Below are 23,466 nucleotides of genomic sequence, written 5' to 3' on the forward strand. Positions count from 1 at the left end.
GTTTATTCTTCCGATCCAAGAGCATGGAATGGTCTTCCATCTTTTTGTGTCTTCAATTTCCTTCATGAGTGTTCGTTCTGTAGTTCCTCGAGTATGGTTCCTTTACCTCTTCGGTTAGGTTTATTCCCAGGTATCTTATGGTTCTTGGTGCTATAGTAAATGGAATCGATTCTCTAATTTCCCTTTCTGTATTTTCATTGTTAGTGTATAAGAATGGGTAAGGAAGATGTGGTCCATATACACTATGGAGTATTATGCCTCCATCAGAAAGGATGAATACCCAACTTTTGTGTCAACATGGATGGGACTGGAGGAGATTATGCTCAGTGAAATAAGTCAAGCAGAAAGAGTCAATTATCATATGGTTTCACTTACTTGTGGAGCATAACAAATAGCATGGAGGACAAGGGGAGATGGAGAGGAGAAGGGAGTTGAGGGAAATTGGAAGGGGAGGTGAACCATGAGAGACTATGGACTCTGGAAAACAATCTGAGGGTTTTGAAGGGGTGGAGGGTGGGAGGTTGGGGGAACCAGGTGGTGGGTATTAGAGGGCACAGATTGCGTGGAGCACTGGGTGTGGTGCAAAAACAATGAATACTGTTATGCTGAAAATAAATTAATTAATTAAAAAAATAAATAAAAGGATAGCTTTCTCTCTCAGGTACCAATGTGAGTCCGAGCATTCTGATGTGGCCTTATCCTTGAAGGTGTTGGGAGCTTTCCTTAACATTTGGCTTCAGGGTTGCATTAAAGATGGCTGTTGTAGCTCCATCACTGCTCTCCCCCAACCCCCATCGGCCTTCCCTCCAGGGGGAAGGTGGAAGTGGTGGGTGACCCCGGAGATGGCAAGTATGTGTGTTTCAAAAAAGGGCTTCTGTGAAACTAGACCAGGCCAGGTACTGACGTTTTCCCTTTCCAGTTCCCTATCACTTAATGTCAGTCTCCCTTGCTTTTAGTTGTTTTTTGTCTGTTTTTGGTGCTCTTAAGTTTTCATCTTTTCGATACTGAATGAGAAACCATAAGAAGGAATACTGAAGGCTGCTAACTGGCAGCTATTTTTGACTTGGAGGGACATTGTTTTATTAAAACGTTTATTTTACAAATAAGGAGACAGGTCTCCAAGAGGCTGGTCTCCAAGGTTATACTGCTCCCGTACAGATGAGCAGGGAGAACATTTCTGGGCCCGCGCTGGCTTTTAGGTTCCTGATGAGGATGTGAGACCCCAGTAAAGAAAAGGGAGCTATGGTACCAGATAGAGTCCCAGTCCGTCCCTGCCTCCAGGCCTGCCCTGGGGTAGTGCATATGGGAGAAGTCTTAAATTTCCATTCATCAGCTCCTTAAGGGGAATATAAGGAGGAAATAAAAGGCAGCAGCAACAGTTTACTGTAAACACCCAGGGAATTTGCTAGCAGTGTTGTTAGACATCTGTGGTAGCAGGCCAAAGCAACTTTGTCCTTTTCTAGAGCTCCATGTTGGATGGAAAAATAACATCTAGAAGTCTAATTAGAGGGAAAATTTACCAATTTACCAGGACAGAAAGGATGTTTGGGGCTACTCACCAAGTCTAGGGAGAGCAGTACCTTCAAAAGCACTAAGGGTCATGGGTTTTCAAGGGAATCTGTCCAAGGGAACAGGGAGGGGCTTTTTGAGTGCAGGCTCACGAATAAAACCTTTCTTGTTGACCTAAGGCCCCATTTAACAACTGTCCTTTATTTGCATAAAGTCACATAAGTAGGACTTTCTGGGATGTCCGGATATCCTCTCAAGACAGGAAGTTGGGGATTCGCAGAAGGACAGGATATAAAGTGGGAGTCGTCTGAGCTCAGGCAGATGCAGTGAGCGCTCCCTCCGAGTCCAGCGTGGGCATGAGGCTGTTCTGGCTTACAGTTAGGTGAGGCAGGATTTCGTCCAGCACTTAGGTTCTCAGAAAATGAGGTGAACATCTTTGCTTAGGAAGCAGCCAACGGTCTCCTTCCTGTCTTCTGCCTCTCCGTGTGGCCTCCCCTTCATTTCTGCAACTCTAGGACAGTACCACAGCAGGCCAGGCGTCATCTTAGCACTTCCTTCCCTTTCTCTCCCATGTTCAGAGACAACAACTTGGCAAGGGGGCAGTTTAGGACCTGGAAGGAAACCTCGGATTCTGCCAGCTAGAACAAAGGCCAAGGAATGAAACGGGGGCAGCAGAGCTAAGAGCGCATTTTTGGAGGGTCCTGTGTCTTCTCGCTCTCAGAGATAGCTCCATCCTGACAGACTTGTTCCCAAGCCCTTGGGCCTATATTTAAAGCTCTGCCTTTAACGGTGTGCTGTGTCTGTTCATCTGACAGGGACACCTCTGGCCAGGGCACAGCTCTCAGGTGTAAACCTGGTTGCCAGGAATCCTGTGGCTTCTCTCCAACAGCAACCTGTGGTTTGTTTGTCCCTGAGAGGCAGCGGGTTCGAGTCCTAAAGGGGACAGGAGGGTGGGCGGAGCCAGAGGGTCCAGGACTTGTAAGGGCCACAGGAATGGAGTCTGTCCCTGTCCATACTCATGCCAGGCACAGCAGGGAGAGGACAGCTGGCGGCCACGTGCAGAAACACTAGACGTACAAAGAGCGTCTCAGAAATCAGAGTAAGGAGAAAATCAGGAATGGGGATGGACATGGGTGAAGAACACACTTTAAGTGACTGAGGAGCCCTCAGAGCTTGTTAGAAGGGGAATGAGGCTCCCCGGCAACCCCATCAGCCCCCCTCCGTCTGTCCTTTCTGTGCTATGAACAGTTACCCCAAAAGGCCTGGCTGGCCACTCCTGGCAGTCTAGTGTCACCCATATATTCCAAAGACTGCTTGGCCTTGGAGCATCCGTCTCTGGTAGGCCCCATAGGTCTATGAACGCAGGCTCTGACATGCAATGGGCCCATTCCTGTCTGACTTTATTTGGACCCATCCGACACATGCACGGGAGTGTCCAGTACGGCACCCCGTCCCCACCTCCAGTCCGAGGCCGGCCCTGCCCTCCTCCGACCTCCTGGAATGGGGCTTTGGCGGTGGGAGGGTGGTGGTGTGTGAGCCCTTCTTCCCTTGAACTGTCAGGTATATTATCCACTCCTCCTTCCCCACATAAAGATCAACTCTCGCCAGGCCAGGCTCAGCGTTCCCTAAAGAGAGGGGCTAGTCTTACCTACCTTGACGTGCAGTCCGTTCATCCCTCCAGTTCGTGGCTGTCAAACTCCGCCACCCCAGGAATCACCCAGAGGGCTTGCTGCAGCCGACTGCGGGGCCCCTTGGGGTCTCTGATTCAAGGTGGGACCCCAAGAATGTGCATTTCCAACATGTTCCCCGGTGATATGGGTGCTGCCAGGTGGGGACTGCACTTGGAGCACCACTGACCTAGTTTAGCTTCTCCCCGAAAGCTTCCTGCGGAAGCCCGCCTCCTCCTGGCTCTACGTGCTGCACATTTTCCCTCAGTCCCCCAGAGCAGGACCTCTCTTGACAGGCATGGGCAGTGCTTAGTAAAATAAGAGACCACAACACCAGGATCTTGTTAGCTGGATATATTTCAATTTTTTTTTTTGTTTTTGTTTTTGTCACAGAACACTGTTTGCAGTAGAGGAAACTGGCATTGCAGTCTGGTGGTAAATGGCTTGTTCACATAAACCAGTACATGTTCATCCTTTAGCGCAAAAGCCCTAATGGCGCGTACCCTATTGAAATTCAGGACATCTCCAATATTTTCTCTCTCTGTTTTTCTTTGTCATCTTTTTTTTTTTTTTTTTAAATAAACATTTTCAAGGTTTGTCCAAAAGCAGGCCATACAGGTTCTTGGCTAGCGGAAGACAATTCAGAACAGCTGTTGCACACTTGGACTGTCACCTTCTCCAGGCTGGCAGTTGATATCTTATTTTTTTCCAACTCATTTTTATTAAAAAAATAAAAAAATGCTCCAACTATCAGTTTTACAAAATCTCTAAGGGAAACACAAGAGCAAGGTGCTGAGGTAAAAAACACCTGAGGTAGCTTTTTTTGTGTGTTTTTCTCGTTTAAAAAAATCTGTAAATTTAACGCCCTGGGCCAACGACCTTGTGTAAATTGCTATTTTCCTCCACATTTTTTTTTTTAAAAGAAAGAAATCATTTCGCTGAATATGGATGGCTTATACATCAAAATGTAAAAAGACAAAATACATTCTTTCTTTGTGGAATTTTTCTTTGTTTGGTTGGTTGGTTTGATGGGTTCCTGTTTTCTTCTTCCAAAATGCTAGGACAAGTACCATTGACTCTTGTTCTTTTGAGTAACCAAGTGTAAGTTGAGGCTGGTTTGTGTGTTTCGCTTTTGTTCCTTTTGTGTGATGTGATACTCAGAGCACTGCTTTGCCTGGGGGGTGCGCAGATACTGGGAATTGAGACAGAGGGGTGAGGGAATGAAAAAGAATGGGGATGGAGAAGGAGGGGAGGGAGAGAAGGTAGGGGAGAGATAAACAGAGAGAGACAGAGAATTATATAGCAGTATGCAAAAAACCAGTTTAAAACCTGTGAAGCAAAGAGAAATGGGTGTGTGAGCTAGACAAGGGATGAAGAGAGACAGAGTTTCCTCTTCAGAGAGACGGTATCCCTTCTGTTGACATACACAGGTGATCCAGAACTGCTGAGTGTCCTTTCGAGATTTCCCGCGGGTGGATTTTATCTGGGTGGTCTCGAAGCTCCTTCACTAAACCATTAGACCTCCCAAAGAACGACTTTATTCTTTAAAGTCTAGAAAAGCCTGCTTTCTCTTTAAAAAGAAAAAAAATTAATAATTGATTAAAACTTGGAGTTAGTTGAGTTATTTGATATATTATTTCTAAAATATATTAACGCTGCAGGCCCCCTGTGCAACCCACAGGCCACATATCTTAACATCTTTCCCCTTCTAATATGTACACACATGTACAGAGACAATTTCCACAAAAAGAAAAGGGTGTGAATTTTGCTTTGCTTTGAACATGTTCACCTATGTTAGTTCAACTAAAAGGGATAGCGCGGTGGGAGTTAAGGAGAGATCCGAGTGGATGGTTGCAGTGGCTGGCTGGGAAGCCTGCAGAGGCCCCGGGGAGAGGCAGGAGGCCGGGCGGGGCCCCCGGGCTGACCTCCCTCCTCCCTCCTGGCCCCTGGGATTCTCAGGGCGCCTCCGCAGACTTCTCATTCCTCAGGATGGTCTTTGGTTTGCTCCCGAGCTGGCTGGCTGTGTTTGGTCTCATTCTGTCAGGTGTTGGAAGGGCTACATTCATCCGTTGTTTTGCTGGTGCCTGTGGGGGCCTCACTTGCTGCGCTGTGAGGCGACTCCCTGAGGATATTTCTGCTCCTGCTGCTTCACCTGTTGTACAATTTCCCTGATCTTGCGCTGTGCGGTCTGCAGCAGGGGAGAGGAGGGGACAGGGGAGAAAAAGGAACCCGGTTCTGAGGAGAAGCAGTGGGGGTGGGAGGCTGGGGCTGGGACGTGGGGAAAGCAAGTGGGAAGCTCAGGAGAGTGTCATCAACCAGCTGAGGCCCTCACTCCAGGTGGGGGTGGGGGGCTTTTCTGCCTCAAGTAAAGTGGAGGGTTTCCCCCACCCTTCCCCAAGGCCACTGGGTGCAGAATGAGGAGGTGGGGTGCCAGAAACTTCCAGGTACTTGGTGGACGGAAAGGCCAGGAAGCAGAAGTAGGGAACGAGTGCCGAGGGGACCTTGTGGAGCTCAGATGGCATCCTTTGCCCACTGTACACACTGCGGCTTTCAGGGATGCCCCACCCGCCTTTCTGGAGCCCCTAGGAAGAACATGAGTGTGATGGCGGGAAAGACGGACAGGAAATGGGATGGGGAGGAAGTGAGAAACTGGCCCAGACACTCTACCCTGTACAACTAGAGAAAACACATAAGCCCAAGCCTGCCACCCCTACCCACCCACCCCCACCCCGCACCGGTGCTCCAGGGCCAGGAGGAGCTGGGAGCAAGAGCGGCAGAGTGGGCCAAGCTGGGGCTCTGATGGGGGAAGGGGCGGGGCTTTGGGGCACAGGCTCAGCTCTGGGAGAGCAGGCTCTGTTCAGACAAAGCTGCAGACAAAGCTGCCGGTAAGCTTATCCCACCCTCACTTGTTTGGAGCAAGGACAGGGACTGCTCCATCCCCAAACCCAACACACAGAGAGCATCAAGAAGAACCAGGCCACGTGATGCAGAGTCACTGGTCCTTCTGAATGGAAGACAGGAGGTCCTGGGCCCTGTCAGGGGATGTGATGCTGAGGTGGAGAAGGACGGCAGAGGAACGGAGGGCTCCTGCAACGAGCACGTTCAACCCTTGTTCAACCCAGTGAGATTCTGGCACCCACGTGGGTTCCGAGTCTGACTGGGGAAACCCGAGGGTGGGTCCCTGCCTGGTATGTGGTTCCCAACAGGGGAAGGCTGTGACTGAGGCCTCCATAGGCGGCAAAGGGAGGGGATCTTATGCTCTAGCATTTCAGGGGGCTGGAGATGTGCTCGGCTTGACTTCAAAGTGCTAGGCTCTTCCTCAAACTCCTCCAGCACGCCTGGGGAGAGCCGTGAGGAGAGGGTATGGAGCAACTTCCCTTGCCCTGCAGGTAGTCCCTGAAGAGCCAGGGAAGGTTCCATCTGTGTGTGGGGTTCGGGGAGCAGGGCGTGGGGTGTGTACAGGGCCTGTGGTCACCAGACAGGCCAACAGCTTAGAGAAGTGGCTGAAAAATGGCTGGCAGGAGCCTCACGGCACAGGTACCTGGCTAGCAAAGAAATGCCCAATAATTCTGACGATCACTTCCTCATTTTCATCTGGCGTTTGGTCACGAGGCACGATGACTTCTGCACTGGTTAAGTTCTGTAGTTCATTCACCTGGGAAGGGAGAGAATGGGTTCAGGAGGAAGTGGGAGAGGAGAGTGCTGGAGGGAAGGTTGGTTGGAGGCTCCTCTCCTTTCCTTCAGCCTAGGACATGTCTGAGGCTTCCCAGCCCCTGGTCACACAGGACCACCTTTGTTTGAGCCCTGGAGACTCACTGGGTGGCCCAGGGAGGGTCCAGCCCCCAACTGGAGCTCCTTCTGGGGCTGAACTCTTACTCTGGAATTCCCTTCAATGCAGGCTCCTGCACATGCTCCCAGTGACCCAGGCTCCCCCGTCGTCCAGGAAGGAACACCCCTCCTGGACATGCTCTCCTGGGTGTCAGTCATCAGCCAATATCCACCCCCTCCCCACCTCAGTCTCTCAGACTCATCAAAATAAACTTTCTAATCACACATTGCTCTGAGCCTGGCTCTTTGTTTTCATCCCTGCCTCTGCCCTTCCTTCCACTTCTACCTTTGGATCATCACCTTATCTCCCTGCTGCTTATCTCTAGTTCCGTGTTGGCCCCCCTCCGGGAAGCCTCCAGCTGGTGCTGCTCCCCCATCACCTGTGGCCCACTTCCTGCTCTCCACGGGGCTCCTCTCCAGCCTCAACAAGCCTACACTACGTGGGGGCTCAGCCTGAGCCCTGGCCCCCAGGGTGCCGAACACATAGGTGGGGGCACCAAGTGCTCCCTGGTCAGCGGACAGCCGGGGGGTGGGGTGCACAGAATTCAGTGACTGGTTCCCAAATGACCATACACAGGATCCAAGGGCTCAGGATGTGAATCCCCCGTGGGCCATTAGCTCTCCTGCCTACCGCAGTCTGGCTTGTCTAGAGCCCGGGTGTGCACCCTCGGATGCTGATCACATTCCTGGATGTGGGGATGATCTGTAAGCCTTTCAGCTTGATGTTTTTGTACAGAGGTGACTCATTATACCCAGAACTTGGCTTTGAGTGCTTAGCAAGAGTTTCTGTGTAAAGAAAACAGCAGGCACCTGCAGGCACATACACGCAGGACTCCAGAGATACCCCGAATTCCTGCCACTCAACAGGCCACTCTGGTAGTGTGCACAGGCTCTACGAGAACTTCTTGGGGGTCAGAGCCCTGCCATGTAGGTAAGTCATGTTCTAGAACACACCTGCGTCTGGTGGACTCGATGCTCATTCCTACAAGCTTCACAGATCATTCTCTGGCACTTTTACAAATTCTTTGTGCTACTGCCACCTTCAGGTTGAAAACTTTTTAATTTTTTTTTTTTTTTTTTAAGTATTTCCTCCTCACCCACCACCTGATGGCTAAACTAGCTCCCCAGACACAGATGGGCAAGTTGGGGAAATAGCCAGGGCACAGAATCTGCCAGTGGGAGTGTTTGAAATGTCAGAGGAGAGTGAGGAGAACCAACCCTGCCCGCCTCTGAGCATGACTTTAGAGAAGACAACCGTCAGCCAAGTGGGTATCCTCTGAATGGATTCTGTTCCCTAGTACTTTCCTGCTGCTATATGTGGGTTTAAAGGGGGCAGGAGGCAGCCTCCTGGTCTTCAGGGAGTCAGGATCTTCATTTTCCAGCATGTGGCTGAGATGCTGGGTTTCTGCGTACAGAATCCTGGTGGTTTTGGTGGCCTGGCTCAGCTCCCAGGACTTGGGGCCCTCAGCCCCAGAGTAATGTCCCCGAAGAGCCGACAGAGGTCCGAGGAAGTCAGGTGAGGCTGGGCAGGGAATGAGCCAGAAGACGAAGCCAGCTCGCTGCACACTTACGGTTTTGCCGCCCTTGCCAATCACCCGGCCAGCTGTAGAAGAGGGCACTCTGATGTGGGCTTCCAGCTTCACCTCTTCTTTGGGGTTAAAGAAGTTTTCTTCTTTCAGTTTCCCAAAGATACGCCCCTGGGCCTGAGAGAGCAAGAGGGATGGGTGACACTCAGCTGCCAGAAATGGCCAGCCCGGGCCTGGTGCACCCCCAGCCCCAAACACCACAGGGCTGGACCCGGGGCAGCTGTGAGCCTGTGTCACTCCTCCAGAGACCCAGCAGGGCGCTGCTCTGGCCACACTGCAGGGCCGCACATGACTGCCCCTGCTAGGAAGCGCTGGGTGTGGGGTTGGGGTGGGGGCGACCCAGTCTGAGTTCCATTGCTGCCCTAGCGCCCACCGCCCAGTGCGGGACATTTCTTACTCCCTCCCCCCACACAGTAAGCCTAGACCTCAAGTCACTGAAGGCTGGAGGCGAGGCGGCTGGGGACGCAGCTTCTCGCCGATGTCTTAGCTCCAGAGCCAGTGCAGCTAGGAGCGTATGTACGCTTCTTTTAAACGGAAAAACTGAGATATAGCTTATATAACCTAACATTCACCATTTAAAGTGTCCACTCCATGAGTTTTGGTGTATCCACTCTATCAGGCAACCGTCCCCACTACCCAGGACACGTCCACGCCAGCAGGCATCCGCCGCCCTACTGTCTGTCCCTATGGATGGGCCTTTTCCTGACATTTCAGATGAGGGGACTCCTATAACATGTGGCCTTGTGCTTCCCATCTTCTTTCGCCGTACGCGGGGGTCTTCTAGGCTCACCCACGCTGCAGCGCACATCAGAATTTCGGTTTTTATGGCTATTGTCCTACTAAGTGGATATACCAAGTTTTGTTTATCCGCTCAGGAGTCGAGGGGTTACTGTTTTAAAATGTTTCCACATGAGTTAATGTTTGTTCTCAGATCTAAATATTTTTAATGATAAGGACTATATTTTCATAAATATGCTTCTGACTTTCAGAAAACTCAATTTATAAATTTCCTAGGGGAGAAAAAAGGGCCAAAACAAAAATGCACCCCCCACCCAACAACTCCCAACAAACTTCTGTGTCCCCTTACACCCATGGCTTTTGCCCCCAGGGCCGGGAGGGTGTAAGTGACGCAGTGAGTCTGACATCCCCTGTCCTCAGAACCATGGCTCAGGGGTCAGAGGCACCCCAGAGTGGGTGCCATCTGAACTGGGTCCCCACAATCTACTTTCCCGTGGAGGAGTAGGGAAGGAGGGCTCCAAGCAGAGGGGAAAGCTGGGGGTAGGCAAGACAGGGTAAGTCTGAGAGGAGTGAGCTGCAGCAGGAAGGCCAGTGGAGGCAAGGCCTCCCAGAGACAGTCTTACACATGCCTCTGAGGTGGCTGCCACCCGCTTAAGGCCCTTGGCTACTGCAGGCTGAGGGGACCCTTGGCACTGACCTTGAACTGGGCTTCAGGTGGGCCGGTGATGATGACCATCCTTTCGCTGACATCTGGGCCTTCTGCCGGGGCAATCTGCAGTTTACAAGCAAAAGGAAAATGCTGCTGCCGGGCTGTGCTTCCCAGGCCCCTCTCTCGTCTGCGTGAGTGGTACGCACACTAGCAAGGGACTGCTACTGCCTTTGCACCTGCTGCTTCCTCTCTGGGAAGCATGGCCAGCGGTGGCGGGGGGGGGGGGCGCTGGGCAGTGGGAGGGCTAGGGCCAGCTCATCCATGGCACGCGAACTGAGTGTGACAGCTCCAGAGCAGGGGTTGAGGACACTCTGATCCCAGTGTCTGCTCTGCAAATCCCTCCCCTTCCCGGACTCTGTTTCCTCATCTGTGAAATCTGGAGGTGAACCCCGGCAAGCTCAATTCCTCCACTGGTTCTCACCGTTTGTGAGTTGGAGTCCTCTCGTAACACATCTTAAATGACAGACCAGGCAAGCACTTTTTGTTAGATCCGCATTACTGGCTCTTCTCTGCATAGCTTATCTTGTTCCAAAAACCATTAAGGTAGCTTTGGAAAGTAATACAGTGTAGCAAAACTAAAGGTAAAGTAAAACGAGTGAAAAGTACACCAGACATTGAGAAATGAGCCAGGAGCGAGGTCAGCACACGAATGCGTCTCATGCCATCCCGTGTACCTGCCTCAGGTGGGCCGCAGACTCAGCTGCAAGCTTACCAAGAGCAAAGTAGAAAAAAAAAAAAAAAAGAAACCTCATTTACAGGGTCACAGGGTTCCTAAAACCAAAGAAGCAGTGGCTCAGGAGACGTCCCATCCTGAGCCAGAGCCTGGAGAAGGAGTTGTTCACAGTGGATGTAATTCACCACAAGAAGGAGTTGTTCACAGTGGATGTAATTCACCACCACCTGCGGCGCCTCTGACGTGGGATCCCCCGGGAAGACATTGACCTCCACCTCCGCCATGGCCAAGGCCAGGCTGCATCTGCTGAATCCGTGAGCCTCAGGGCGCTCAGCTCTACAGGGACAATGTGTCCAAGGTGTGCTCTGACCTGTGTCTGGCTCTGGGATCAGAGCATCTTCAAAGAGGGCTGTGTTTGACACTCTGTGACACGAGGATGAACACGAGGCCCAGGTCTCCAAGCCCCACGCTCCTCGGAAGGACTTGTTCTCGTGTGGGCAGATAACCTGCTAGCTCCGGCGGCACAATGGCAGCAGCCGTAGCGGAAAGGCAAAGATCACATGTCCCCAGGGGACAGGAGCCCGCCAGCAGGCCCCACACAGGCGGGCCCCCGAGACCACTGGTGGGAACACCTGCCTCTACTTCTCGATCCACAGTTGGTATTAAGTCTGGTCCTTATCTCAAAGAGAAAACAAGTGAGACGGGAGCACGGACACGGTGGGTCCCGGCTCTTACCCACCCAAATCGGGAAGGGCTGCCAGGCCAATTCACACTTCCTGCTGACCAAAACTGGTCTGCCGCTGCTGTCTGCCTCCCAGGGACTCCCAGATGCCTGTCTCTGATTTGGAAGCAAACAGGCCATCTCTCCACTGATTCCACTACTCAGACCTGAAGTCTCAGAGCTACTTGTGGGCTCCTGCGGTTCTGCAATTACGTTCCGCTGGCAAACTCCTGTGACGGCGCTGGGAAGGAGGATGCCCTCTTATGACTGAAGCAAAAGGGACCCAGAGGTGAGGTGCCTGCCCAGATCCCAGGGTGAGCAGGGCCCAACACAAGGCTCAGGAGGTCCGTGTGGCATTCTGCAGGGGAGGCGAGCGACGGGAGCCCAGCATCAAAGCCCCTCTAGGTTGCCCACCCCCTGCTTGCACATAGCTCCCACAGGGAGTGCACAGCTCTCTCCCTGCCTCCGTGCAGCCACGGAGGACCGGCAGAGCAGGAAGGGGTGATGGTTTGTTCTTTGGTGCGATATGCTCTGTTTTGCTTTAGAGAAAATGCGTTCAGAGTCCTGCTGAACAAAATCCAGACTGATTTTTTAAAAGTGGGAAATCTCTCCCACAAAGAATTGGCTTGCCTGGTTTTCTCTCTGTCTCTGCTATGGGGAGAGGCCGGGGCCAACGAGGAGCGGGGCGCTGGGGAAGCAGCCTGCTTGTGCAGCAGCAGGGAGGACTGCAGAGCCCACTGTGCCCCCTGGTTCTGCCCTGCGGTCTCCGCCCATCACAGAGGTCATGAGCCATGTGACACACAGTCATTCAGCCTTCCCAGGACGGGGAAGGGCGCTGGGCACGACAGAGTGCTGCTCTCTCTCCTACTTTCCCTGAGGCCTGCAGGGCATGATTCTGGTGGAGCACCCGGGCTGCTGCGGTAGAAAAAACACTGGACCAGAACTGGGTCACCCGGTCAAACGTCGGCTCTCACATTTTTTTTTTGCCTTTGCAGTCTTCAACAGTTGGTGCAAGGCCCTGGGCCCAGTTCCTTATGGGCATCAGTAAGTGGAGTTACTGCCGCAGCCGGCCCCAGCAGGTGCTCAGTATCCTCGAGGTCAGCACTGCTGATGGGCTCCAGCTGGTCCTGCCGCTGGTGTGCCTCCGCCCGGCCCCGGAGCCTCCCAAAGTCCCACTCTTCTTGAGGGATGGGGGGGATGTGACGTCTCAGGCCCCAGGACTGGATACCAGGAAGGGTCCCAGGGACAGCCAGCCCCGTGGGCTTTCCTGCTGTACCTGTCCTGCCACAGCTGTCAGTCGTGGGCTGGGGTCCCCCGGCAACAAGCCTGCTGGGAGCACCCTGCCCGTCACAGGGTGCGGCGCTGCGGGCCGCTGCACCTCAGGGCTCCCACCCGGTCTCCGTGCTTTGCAGGTAACAGAGGGGAAATGCTTTACCTACGTGAAACTCTCTGATGGTCTCACGGCGGTCCTTGGCTCAGAACGTTTTGGTTTTGCCTTTTCTGCAGCACACTTGCTGTGGGAGAAATTCCAGCTCTTCTTGAGGAGAAAGTGCAAGCATTCTTCCTCTCCAAGTCATGAGACTTCTCGTTTGGAATTCCGGGTTGTCCCATGGTAGCAAATTACTTTACGTAACAACGGAAACTCTGTTTTCAAAAGTGTTTCATGAGGCTTGGGACGTGCTTAGCATTCTGCCTGTGAGTCAGAGCCGATAGCCGGGCTTGGAGCAGGACCAGGGTCGAAGAATCCTTCCCTTTCAGCTCCTGGGGCGCTTCTTCACAGGGCGCTCGAGGGGGCAGGACACGGGCATGGCACTGCCACCACCAGGCCGGCACTCGCAACCCTTCCCAGAAATCAAGGGGCTTTCCATCCTGAGCTACTGCGTTCGGTCCCAGGGCTGCCCACCCGGCTGTGTCCCCAGCTCTGGTTATCGACAGCATTAGTGCTTTCCAAAGAGTGTTTCACACAAACGTTTCTTGAGGGTCAAGGATTTGTGAAGCAGAGGCTAATTAAAGTGTCAAAGCTCTGATAAGGGCGCAGGTGTGAGTGATACTCTGCTGGCAGCTGCCCCTTGGCTCGGGAAAGCCCTCAGCCTGTCTTTACTTTATGTTCTTGAGAAAAGGGCTGTGTTAGCCCAAAGAGGACCGGGTTGGCTTAGGTGGTGCTAATATTTTTTCTAATTCAGTTATCAGTTGAATAAGAAGGGAATGGATGGGAGAGGTAAAGAGGAGAGCCAATGGGATTAATCCTGGAGGCAAAGTTGCCAGACCCCTTGGGCCCCTGTCCCTGGCATCAGCACTGGCCAGGAGCCTCAGAAGGAACAAGGAACACGGGGTGGGGGCTGGTGATGGAAGAGGGTGGCCGTCAACAGCAGCTTTACCTTGATGGAGGCCCCAGCAAACCTGGCCAGCTGTTTAATGTGCGCCCCCTTCTTCCCGATGATGGCACCTACAGCCTGGGTTGGGATGAAGAGATTCACGGTCTCCTGCTCTGGATACTGGAAGGGCAACACAAGATGAGACGTCATTCCCACTGGGATGGCTCCTTCAGGCATTCAGCAACTACCGAGCATCTACCACAAGCCATCTGCTGTGAAGGACCCAATGCCCAAGGAATTGGCCAAAATGGCGCCCGGGGCTCTCTGCGGTCTAGGGCTCTGAGGGCGTGAGGCCTACGGGATGAACCTAACCACAGTGCACCTGAGTGACAGTCAAAATGGAAAGTCCTCTTGAGCAGCTCGGACGCTGCTGACAGAAAGCAGTCTGCTCACAGGTTTTTTCGTCACGTACAAATGGGATGTGCACTGCTCCTGTGTCTTTGCCCAAGAAATTAAGACCGTGACTAAATACAGCTGGCCTGAGCACGGGGTCCTGAGGCCCTCTGTTAGAAGGAGTGGGAAACCACTCAGCACCTGGGAGCCACAGCAGTATTTTCATGAGCATGGCATCGTGTTCAAAAGAAGGTAAGTAGGGCGCCTGGGTGGCTCAGTGGGTTAAGCCGCTGCCTTCGGCTCAGGTCATGATCTCAGGGTCCTGGGATCGAGTCCCGCATCGGGTTCTCTGCTCAGGAGGGAGCCTGCTTCCTCCTCTCTCTCTCTCTGTCTGCCTCTCTGCCTACTTGTGATCTCTGTCAAATAAATAAATAAAATCTTTAAAAAAAAAAAAAAGAAGATAAGTAAACCCACCCTGCCCAGGCTGCGTGCTGACAGCCCAGAGAGCCATGGGTCAGACCACTGGGGGGTCCTTGCTCTAAGGGTCCTTGCCAAAGACATGACTCCCTGTGTCAGACTTTGTTCAAAGACATTTGGAAACTCTGTTCTTGGGCTCAACACCGCCTCCCGACCTGCCCTCCTGATCATTCACACGTATAGTCTGCCACCCACGGCTGTGCAGCCTCTGCAGGACTGCTGGAAAAGACAGCACCAGCACTTTGAGGAACCTTGCGGGCCCAGATGCTGGGGTAGTTTGGTGTGCTCTTGCCCCGTGATGTGTCATTCCTAGGGTGACTGGGAAGCACAGGGCCCAGCACTCACACTGAGAGCATTTGCTGATCAGTTGGCCAAGGACTCTGCAGTGCCCGCCACAGGACAGGGAAGAATGTCAGACAGGTCTGACCCGAGGGGACACTTACGGAGTGGTGATGCGGGAACGGGCCAAACTGGTGAGGGGGGTACAAGCTGGAGAAGTATCCGGAGTGGGTCTGCAGCATGAAAGAAACAGTTGGTCAGTCAGCACGTGCCCACCGGGACATGCCCCACTCTCAGGGAGGCGAGATTCCCACACATGGCACAGGCTCCTTGCACCATCACCTGGCCCTGCTGTCACATCTGCATTTGTCCCCTGGCTCAGATCTCTGCTGCACTTTTCCCGCTGGAGCACTGAATGTCAGGTTGAATTTATCACGGCTCAGCTGTGCCACGCATTAGGCCCCTAGGAACCTATCGCCGTGGGGGAGAGGGTGCACGCACACTCCTTTAACCTGCTCTCCCTCAGACAGGCAGGCCCCGTGGCTGGTATTTTTTGGGAAGCCACGAACTGGGGGCTACAAGGCACAGAGACGGCGGCTCAGTATCTGGAGTTATGCTTTCCCATCAAATATGCTCCTGGGAAGCTGGGTCCGTGAGCTCCCTCAGAGAATTTCAGAAGGAATGACGGGATTCAGAATGGAGGAAATGAGAAAGGGGCTGGGAGAGGAGGAAAAGAAAATGAGTGACTAAACAGTACTGAGAGTGTGTCTGTGGGGATGGGGTACAGGAAGGTATATATGGACAGAAAACAACAGAACTATTAGGAAAGTAGGATTTAAAAAGTAGCTGCTACTTACTGACTACCTGCTGTGTACTAGGCATTATGCTGGATACTTTATTCACAGACTCTTAATCCTCACGATAGCCACCAGAGATAGGAAGAGGTCTGATTTCATATATTCGTATGGGCAGGATGCTGACAGAATTAGCACAGTCCAGTTAGCGGTGGCTTACGTAAATAAGGCCACATAAACGCAGGCATGTCTGTTACAGAAAGGGAGGTTACCACGAAGCCAATGTCTGTGGGCCTGCCTTGCAGGATGACCTCCTAGGTTTCTGACACTAGTCAGACATGAAAGAGACTTCGAGTCCAGGGCCCAGCTTTCATCTGAGGCCCCTGAACAAATCTCATGGCGTTCTTCGTCTCCCAGATCTCCGCTGCCCTCTTAACTCCAAATCACAACTTTGCCTTACCACTCATTAGGGGCAAAATGAAACAGTCCCCCCTTTCTGAGCCTGGAGAGTGGACTTCTGGCCTCGGGGAGAGGGTTGGAGAGCAGGTGTGGACACCAGGGAAGCTTCCCCCAGGGAATGCCCTAGGTGTCCACAGAGTTCTGCTCAGGGAAGGTTTGCTGGGCTGTATAGGGAGGGCAAACTCTCAGGCCTTGGAAAGAGGCTGCAGTGACACCTTACACCCACAAGAGGGTGCTCTGAAACCAGCTTCTGGCACTCTCCACATCGGACAGAAGTCCGGGGAAGAAGGCTTTCTGGGTCCTGCCTCTTCCTCAAAGAGCAGTCTGCTCCAGACCCTTTGCACAGGTGCCTGTCCTGAGCCATGCAGGGAGAGGGGAGAATTCCTGTGGCTTTCAAAGCGCTGCCTTGGGGAAAGGATGCTTCCCTTCCTCTTGCAGGAGGCCTCAGAGCAGCAACGATTCACTTCAATTGATATTTGCCTTTTCTCAAAATTCATGAGACCCAGAGTAGATCAGCCACAGTGTGGCTCCTATTCTGGGTTCAAATACGCCCAACATAAACACTGTATCCAATGTAGATCTACCCCTTGGGTTAGGGGGAGAATTAGCTGTAAAAGGGTAAGAAAGATGAATTCCCCACTCTCCTTGTATTCATGAGTTATAGCAGGAAAACTGTTGGGGGGGGGACCCTAGACTCAGCAGCCAGGAGCTCGTTTTTAGCGGAGCTCCTGGCTTTACGCACAGAAGTCGGTTTTTGGAGTCTGAATAGTCCCGAGACCAGAGTCTGAATCACCAACTCTACACAAGTTAGAATAATTTACCCAACCCTTCTGAGCCTCATCCACAAAGAGACTAAAAAAGCATCACCTAGATCTTCTAGAAATTAGAGCTTCCAATATTGTTGCGAGGGTTCCTTTGATGATATCCTTCAGATATCATGAGAAAGACATCTGAGCACCTAACCGCCTACAAAGCAGTGTTCTAGGTGCTGGGGACACAGCCATTAAGACAGAGCGGCCACTGCCACCACTGACGTTCTATGGGGGAGGCAGACAAGTGTGAAAGAAGGGAACAAACAGGACAGTATGCAGAAGGGAAGCGGCGGAGACGAGGGGTGCGAGGGTAGCCTTGGGAGGCTCCAGGGAGACCCCTGCAGGAGGGGATCTCTGAGCTGGGATCCATGGAGACCACAGCACCCAGTGCAAGGCCCTGGGGAGGGAGCTGTCTAAGTAGGGCTCTTAGAGGTGCTGAGCTAGGAAAGGGGTTGGACTTTTGAAAAACAGGAAAGTATGGGACGGGATGGTAAAAACAAGTAAGAGTACGGCTGCAAGCAACGGAGAGGTGGGTCGTCAGAGGTCGTCACCTCTGCAGGCCTTGGTGCCAAGGTGCATCAGACCCTAGGGACAACGGATGCCCCCGAAGGATGCTACCTAGCATTCAGAGGTCACAGGAATGAACAGTCTGTCACTGGCCACTATATGGGCTGAATGAGGGGTGTTATGTGAGCACGGTTTATAATGAAATGCATGGCTCAGAGCTCACTCTGTTTCCCATCCTCCCAAGCTTAAATGGAGTGTATAATCTCAAGCATAAGGAGGTTTTAAAACATGCTTTGTCACAATGATCAGAGAAATGATCCGCTGATGACTTGAATCCATGTTCTCTCTCCTGGGAAAGCAGACTGTAGCCATCAGGTAAACCAAGGGCCCAGGAAGGCGGCAGCAGGTACGGAACCCCACCCCCAACTCAGCAGCTGGCTTCACTGTCTCAGTTTAAGAATTCCCACTTATTTTACAAAGGAGAAGTTACTTTACTTTTGAGTATTTGAGAAGCATCATGACACTGGGGAGGGGGCGAGGGATGTCATAGGAAAGGTGACCTGTGCCAAGCGTGCCCCAACTCCCTGCCAACAGAGGCAGCAAGGGGAGGGTGAGGTCACTATTACCCACTGGTTCATGTTACACTCTCCATTTACGGGAAACTGGCTGCTTGACTGTGCTGGGGTATGAGTAGAGGAGTACATATCAAATGCATTTGTAAAAACTAAAAGGGAATTACAAATAGTTGGACCGGCTCCTCCTGGAAGAACTGTGGCACCCTTCGTTCCAAGCTGCCGTGTATGACCAGTATCATGATGCCAGATTTAAGTAACACACTGAAGCATGAAGAAATTGGGGGGCAGGAAGAGGGAGGGGTAGGAAATGGGTAGTGGACAGGGCGGCGGTCAGGCACATGGATCATGTTCAAATACTGAAACAGCTTTAGTGAAGACAGAATGATGTCACATTGCAAAGACAGTAGATGCTCTCCCAAGGACCAGGGATGTGGCCGCGGGCCTGGCAGGGGGCTGGGGATGGGGCGGTGGACTTGGGCAGAGCTCTCCAAGATTCTGAAGGTTCACCATTTTATCCCAGCTTTCAAAGGGCTTCCCTGCAATGGCTGCTTACCCACCTCTGTGTTCTCATGGGACAACCTCAGGAACTGATGGAAACTAGAAATTGATAAGCTAGCCAGAGGCAGAGCCAAGATCTGAGCACAGATCTGTGTCTGATGCTGCAGCCCAAGGTCTCAACCACTATACCCAAGGCTGCCCCAACCTAGAACACTACGAATTCATGAGTTCAGGGAGGCCCATGGCACATGTTAAGGAAAAACTCCCCTATGAATTCTAGTATGCCCTCTGTTGAGTTTATTTAAATATATGAATAGACAATTAAAATTCATTAGACAATATATAGAGAATCGGTGACATGAAAGAGGGGAGAAAAGCTGAGCAAGACAAACAAACGACCCCAGTGAATTAATACATGAAAGAGAAAGAGCTTTTTTTTTTTTTAAAGTGTCTGATTTCTCTTTTTTCTTTCTTTCTTTTTCTTTTCTTTTTTTTTTTTTTTAAGATTTTACTTATTTGACAGAGAGGGCGCACACACATAGGAGCACAGGCAGGGGGAGCAGGAGAGGGAGAAGCAGGCTCCCTGTTCAGTGTGGGCTTGATCCCAGGATCCTGGGATCATGACCTGAGCAGAGGGCAGACTGTGGCACCCTGGTGTCCTTTGATTTGACTTCTTAATTAGATCCAAGATGACAGTTCAGTCACATGTAAGTAACTGCTATGAGAAAAAAACAAGGAGAGGCCTACACTGATCTTGGAAAGTAAACACTCAACACGGGCTGTACGTAACAGCAGAAAAGACCCTCCTGCAAAGCCCATCAGTGCCCCCTGGAAGATTAACCCACACAAAACAAAAAGAAAGAACCAGACATGAGGATAAAGATGTATGAGCCATAAAGTAGGAGTTCCAAAAGGAGAAAATGAAGTGGAGGGAGGGAGAGTAATATTACCATTAAGTATAGAAGCAAAATATTTTCCTGAACCAAAGAAAAACCTGAATCCTGAGATCAAAAGGCTAAGATTCAGATTTCTGTATTCTAAGGGGGAAAGCAGAAATACTTAAAAAAAAAAAGGGCAAAAACCCTAGAAGGAGAAAAAGCTATCTACAAAATAAGAAGAATCAGGCTGGTTAGCACACGAATCTGAAAAACAAAATACTGAAAGTACTGTTTTTAGAGTTCTAAAGGTACTAGGACTCTAGACTCTCTAGACAGCCTGTTGAAATTTCATTCTGTATGAGGGGGAAAAGGGCATTTTCAGACCTAGAAAGTTTAGAAGTTATGCTACTTATGCACTATTCCTGAAAAAGGCTGTTTAAACAAGTATTCCTGACAAACTAACAAAAAAGCCCCAAGTAACTAAAAAAATGAGAGCATATGGAGCACAAAAAACCATCTGCAGTGAGTGAAGCAATCCGTTATACAGTTAATTCTAAACCGCAGATGATGAGGCTGTGTATTCATTCACTAAGAAACAAAGTTTAATAATCTGTAATAAAATTGCAGATTATTTCTAGAGTGAACTGACTAAAACACATTAAACAAACTTTGTTACAATAAAGAATCTGACAAAACCATCATCACAGTGGGAGACCAGCAAACTTCTCCCAACATGTATTAAATCATACAGATAAAAATAAGTATATAGAGGACATGAGCTGCCAATGAGAAGCTTGTTTTCATAGCTATAAACACAACTCTGAGCCCATCAGAGAAGGGACATCTTTCCAAATGCTCATGAATTCGAAAACTGATCATGAGTGAGTGAGGTAAGGGCCACAAAAATCAGAAATGTTCTGATGACACTGTCTGAATACAAAGTACAGGAAACAAATGCAAGATAACAAAAAAGAAACCATTAACTACTTACAAGTTTAAAATAGATAAAGCCCTATCAAATTTGATTAAGAAAACAGAGAGGGGCCCCGGCTTGCTCAGACCCTAGAACACAAGGCTCTGGACCTTGAAGTCATGAGTTCAAGTCCCATGTTGGGGTCAGTGTTCACTTAAAAAAAAAAAAAAAAAAAAAAAAACTTAAAAAAAAAAAAGAAAAAAAGAAAGAAAACACAAATATACGATGCGAGGAATTACAAGAGTACGCAAGTTTGGGGATTTAAAAGTCCAAGAGTCCACTCTGTACAGGTTATGCCAAAACATATGAAAATCAGATGAAATGAATATTTTTATGGGAAAATAAAAATCAACACAACTAAGTCAAAAACTTATAAGAAACCAAAAGGTTTATAAATGAAACGGACAAACAAAAGGTGGCAGGCCCAGATGTTTCACAGATAGGTCTTATCAAGTCTTCAAGAAGTAGAAAACTCCTATATATTCTTTAATTTTCCCAAGCACATTAAAAGTTGGTCATCTTTCCAATTCATTCTTTGAGAAAAAAAATAATCATGCTGTTAAAGAGAGTATAAAACTACGTAATTACGGTGTAGACAAAGAGATGAATGGAAGAGAGTCAGGAAGATGACTAAGTGGGAATTTAGTGTATGACAAAGCCAGAATTTCAAACTGAGTGATAAAACGGTACATCACTCAAGCAATGTTTTTGGGAAATGTGGCTATTCATTTGGAAAGAAAATAAAGGTAGATCCTTTTGTCAGAGTATAAATCAAGATAAATTTCCTAAGGATTACAGATACAGATACAAATAACAATCCTCAAAAACCAGTAAGAAAACATGGCAGAATATTTTTATAGTCTTGGATGGGAGATTTTTTCTTTAGCATGTCATCAAAGGCCAGAATCCACACAAACATCACTGATTTAACTACCTGACTTCTTAAAATTTCTACATGAATTCTGGTGAAAGGAAATCTGTGAGAATTTAAACTGCATACAGCCTTTGATACAATAAATCCATTCTTAGAGAATTTACTTTCAGATATACTCACACACTTGTGCAAAGACATAATGAAGACTATTCATTTTGACACTACGTGTAGTAGAGAAAATGTGGGAACAGTACAAATGTCTAAAAATAGTGTGCTTGTTAGAAAAATTAGAGTAAATTCATACAGTGGAATATTATGTGACTGTTAAAGAGAATTAAGTCTAACTATGAAAAAATGCCAATAAGTAAAAACAAACAAAAAACCTTGTAATTCTGTATGACATGACATTTATAGTTTTGAATAATATGATTTTATCTATGCTGAGAAAACATTTCTAAAAAGTGTAAACTTAAAGGTGCTATACCTCTGGGGAGTGGTTGTTTGCTAACCTTTGGGTAAGATAAGGCAGGCCAAGGGAAATGTTTACATTTTACTTCATACAACAATTTGTTCAAAATATATCTATTTTAAATTATTATGGCACAAGACACCATGAGTAAGGCAAAGAAAAATGACAAGCTGGTAGAAAATACGGACAACATGATGAACAGATAATATCCTTAATATGTAATCAGCTGTTACAAATTATTAACAAAAAGATGGAAAGTAAAGGTGGTGACAATAGCAACTACATTTGCATAGAAATTATTACATGCAGGTTTTAACTTATTTAATAACCCTAACAACAACCCCTATGTTTATGATTACTATCCCCATCTTATAGACCAGGGACATCAAGATGCAAAGAGGTTAAGTCACCTGCCCGAGGTTAAAAATAGCAAGCGGCAGGGGGGGGGGGGTTGGGGTACCAGGTGGTGGGTATTATAGAGGGCACGGCTTGCATGGAGCACTGGGTGTGGTGAAAAGATAATGAATAATGTTTTTCTGAAAATAAATAAATTGAAGAACAAAAAAAAAAAATTAAAAATTAAAAATAAATAAATAAATAAAAATAGCAAGCGGTAGTGCAGAGATGCAAATGCAGGCAGTCGGGCTCCGGAACCTGTACTGCATCTCAAAAGGCTGATGGGCAAAGGACACAGAAAGACAGAGTGGGGAAATGGCCAATAAAAACTGCTGAGTCTCATAATAACAAAAGAAATGTGTATTTTATTTTACTTATTTATTTTTAAAGATTTTATTTATTTATTTGACAGAGAGAGAGATCACAAGTAGAGAGAGTGGCAGGCAGAGAGAGAAGGAGAAGCAGGCTCCCTGCCTAGCAGAAAGCCTGATGCGGGGCTCAGTCCCAGGACCCTGAGATCATGATCTGAGCTGAAGGCAGAGGCTTAACCCATTGAGCCATCCAGGTGCCCCAGAAATGTGTACTTCAAAGTATCAGATTGTAAGGAATCATTACATGAGTAATAAGAGTATGGGAGGAAAAATCCCTCTATCACACACTGGTGGGAAGGAAAAGTAGTATATCCTCCATGTATCAAAATTTACGTATTAGGCATCAACATTTATATATTTTATAACTATATATTATGTATAAAATGTACCCATTCTTAGGCTCAGAAACTCTATTTCAAGGAATTTATCCCAAAGAAATAAATGGAGAAAAGAGCCAAGATGTATATATAAGGATTTCCACAGCAGCATGAAAAATCTGAGCATATATAAACATATGTAGTATATATTTAATCATATATACATACACCCATACACATGCATACACTGGTTATTTCTATATTGAGGAAAAAACATGCACTTTCCACATTTCTGTACTAGTTGCTTTTTTTTTTTTTAAGATTTTATTTATTTATTTGACAGACAGAGATCACAAGTAGGCAGAGATAGAGGAGGAAGCAGGCTCCCCACTGAGCAGAGAGCCCGATGTGGGGCTCGATCCCAGGACCCTGGGACCATGACCCAAGCCGAAGGCAGAGGCTTTAACCCACTGAGCCACCCAGGCACCCCTGTACTAGTTGCCTCTTAAATACTATGCATTTATTACTTTTATTCACCAGAAAATAAGAAAAATTAAGCTTTCAAACACACACACGTTTCCAGAATTTCAGAGGTTAGAGACCAACCTTGGCATGTGTAAGCCAGCTATGAGGAGGTACAGAGACTTC

General features: G+C 49.2%; 1 protein-coding gene across 2 annotated transcripts in view; it reads right to left on the reverse strand.

Annotated features, from left to right (window-relative positions):
• Positions 1 to 3,515: 3,515 nt before the first annotated feature.
• The window catches only part of IGF2BP2 (insulin like growth factor 2 mRNA binding protein 2), a 161,168-nt gene continuing 141,217 nt past the window's right edge, over positions 3,516 to 23,466 (reverse strand). For both annotated transcript variants that reach the window (XM_044251939.1, XM_044251938.1), the window contains 6 exons: positions 15,060 to 15,128; positions 13,810 to 13,926; positions 10,026 to 10,100; positions 8,576 to 8,707; positions 6,718 to 6,831; positions 3,516 to 5,364 (listed from right to left, as the gene is read on the reverse strand). In XM_044251939.1, the coding sequence (XP_044107874.1) occupies positions 5,272 to 5,364; positions 6,718 to 6,831; positions 8,576 to 8,707; positions 10,026 to 10,100; positions 13,810 to 13,926; positions 15,060 to 15,128 (600 nt within the window). In that variant the 3' untranslated portion in view covers positions 3,516 to 5,271. The remainder of the gene's footprint in view (positions 5,365 to 6,717; positions 6,832 to 8,575; positions 8,708 to 10,025; positions 10,101 to 13,809; positions 13,927 to 15,059; positions 15,129 to 23,466) is intronic.

Source organism: Neovison vison, chromosome 6 (genome assembly GCF_020171115.1).
Source record: "Neovison vison isolate M4711 chromosome 6, ASM_NN_V1, whole genome shotgun sequence".
Lineage (NCBI taxonomy): Eukaryota > Metazoa > Chordata > Mammalia > Carnivora > Mustelidae > Neogale > Neogale vison.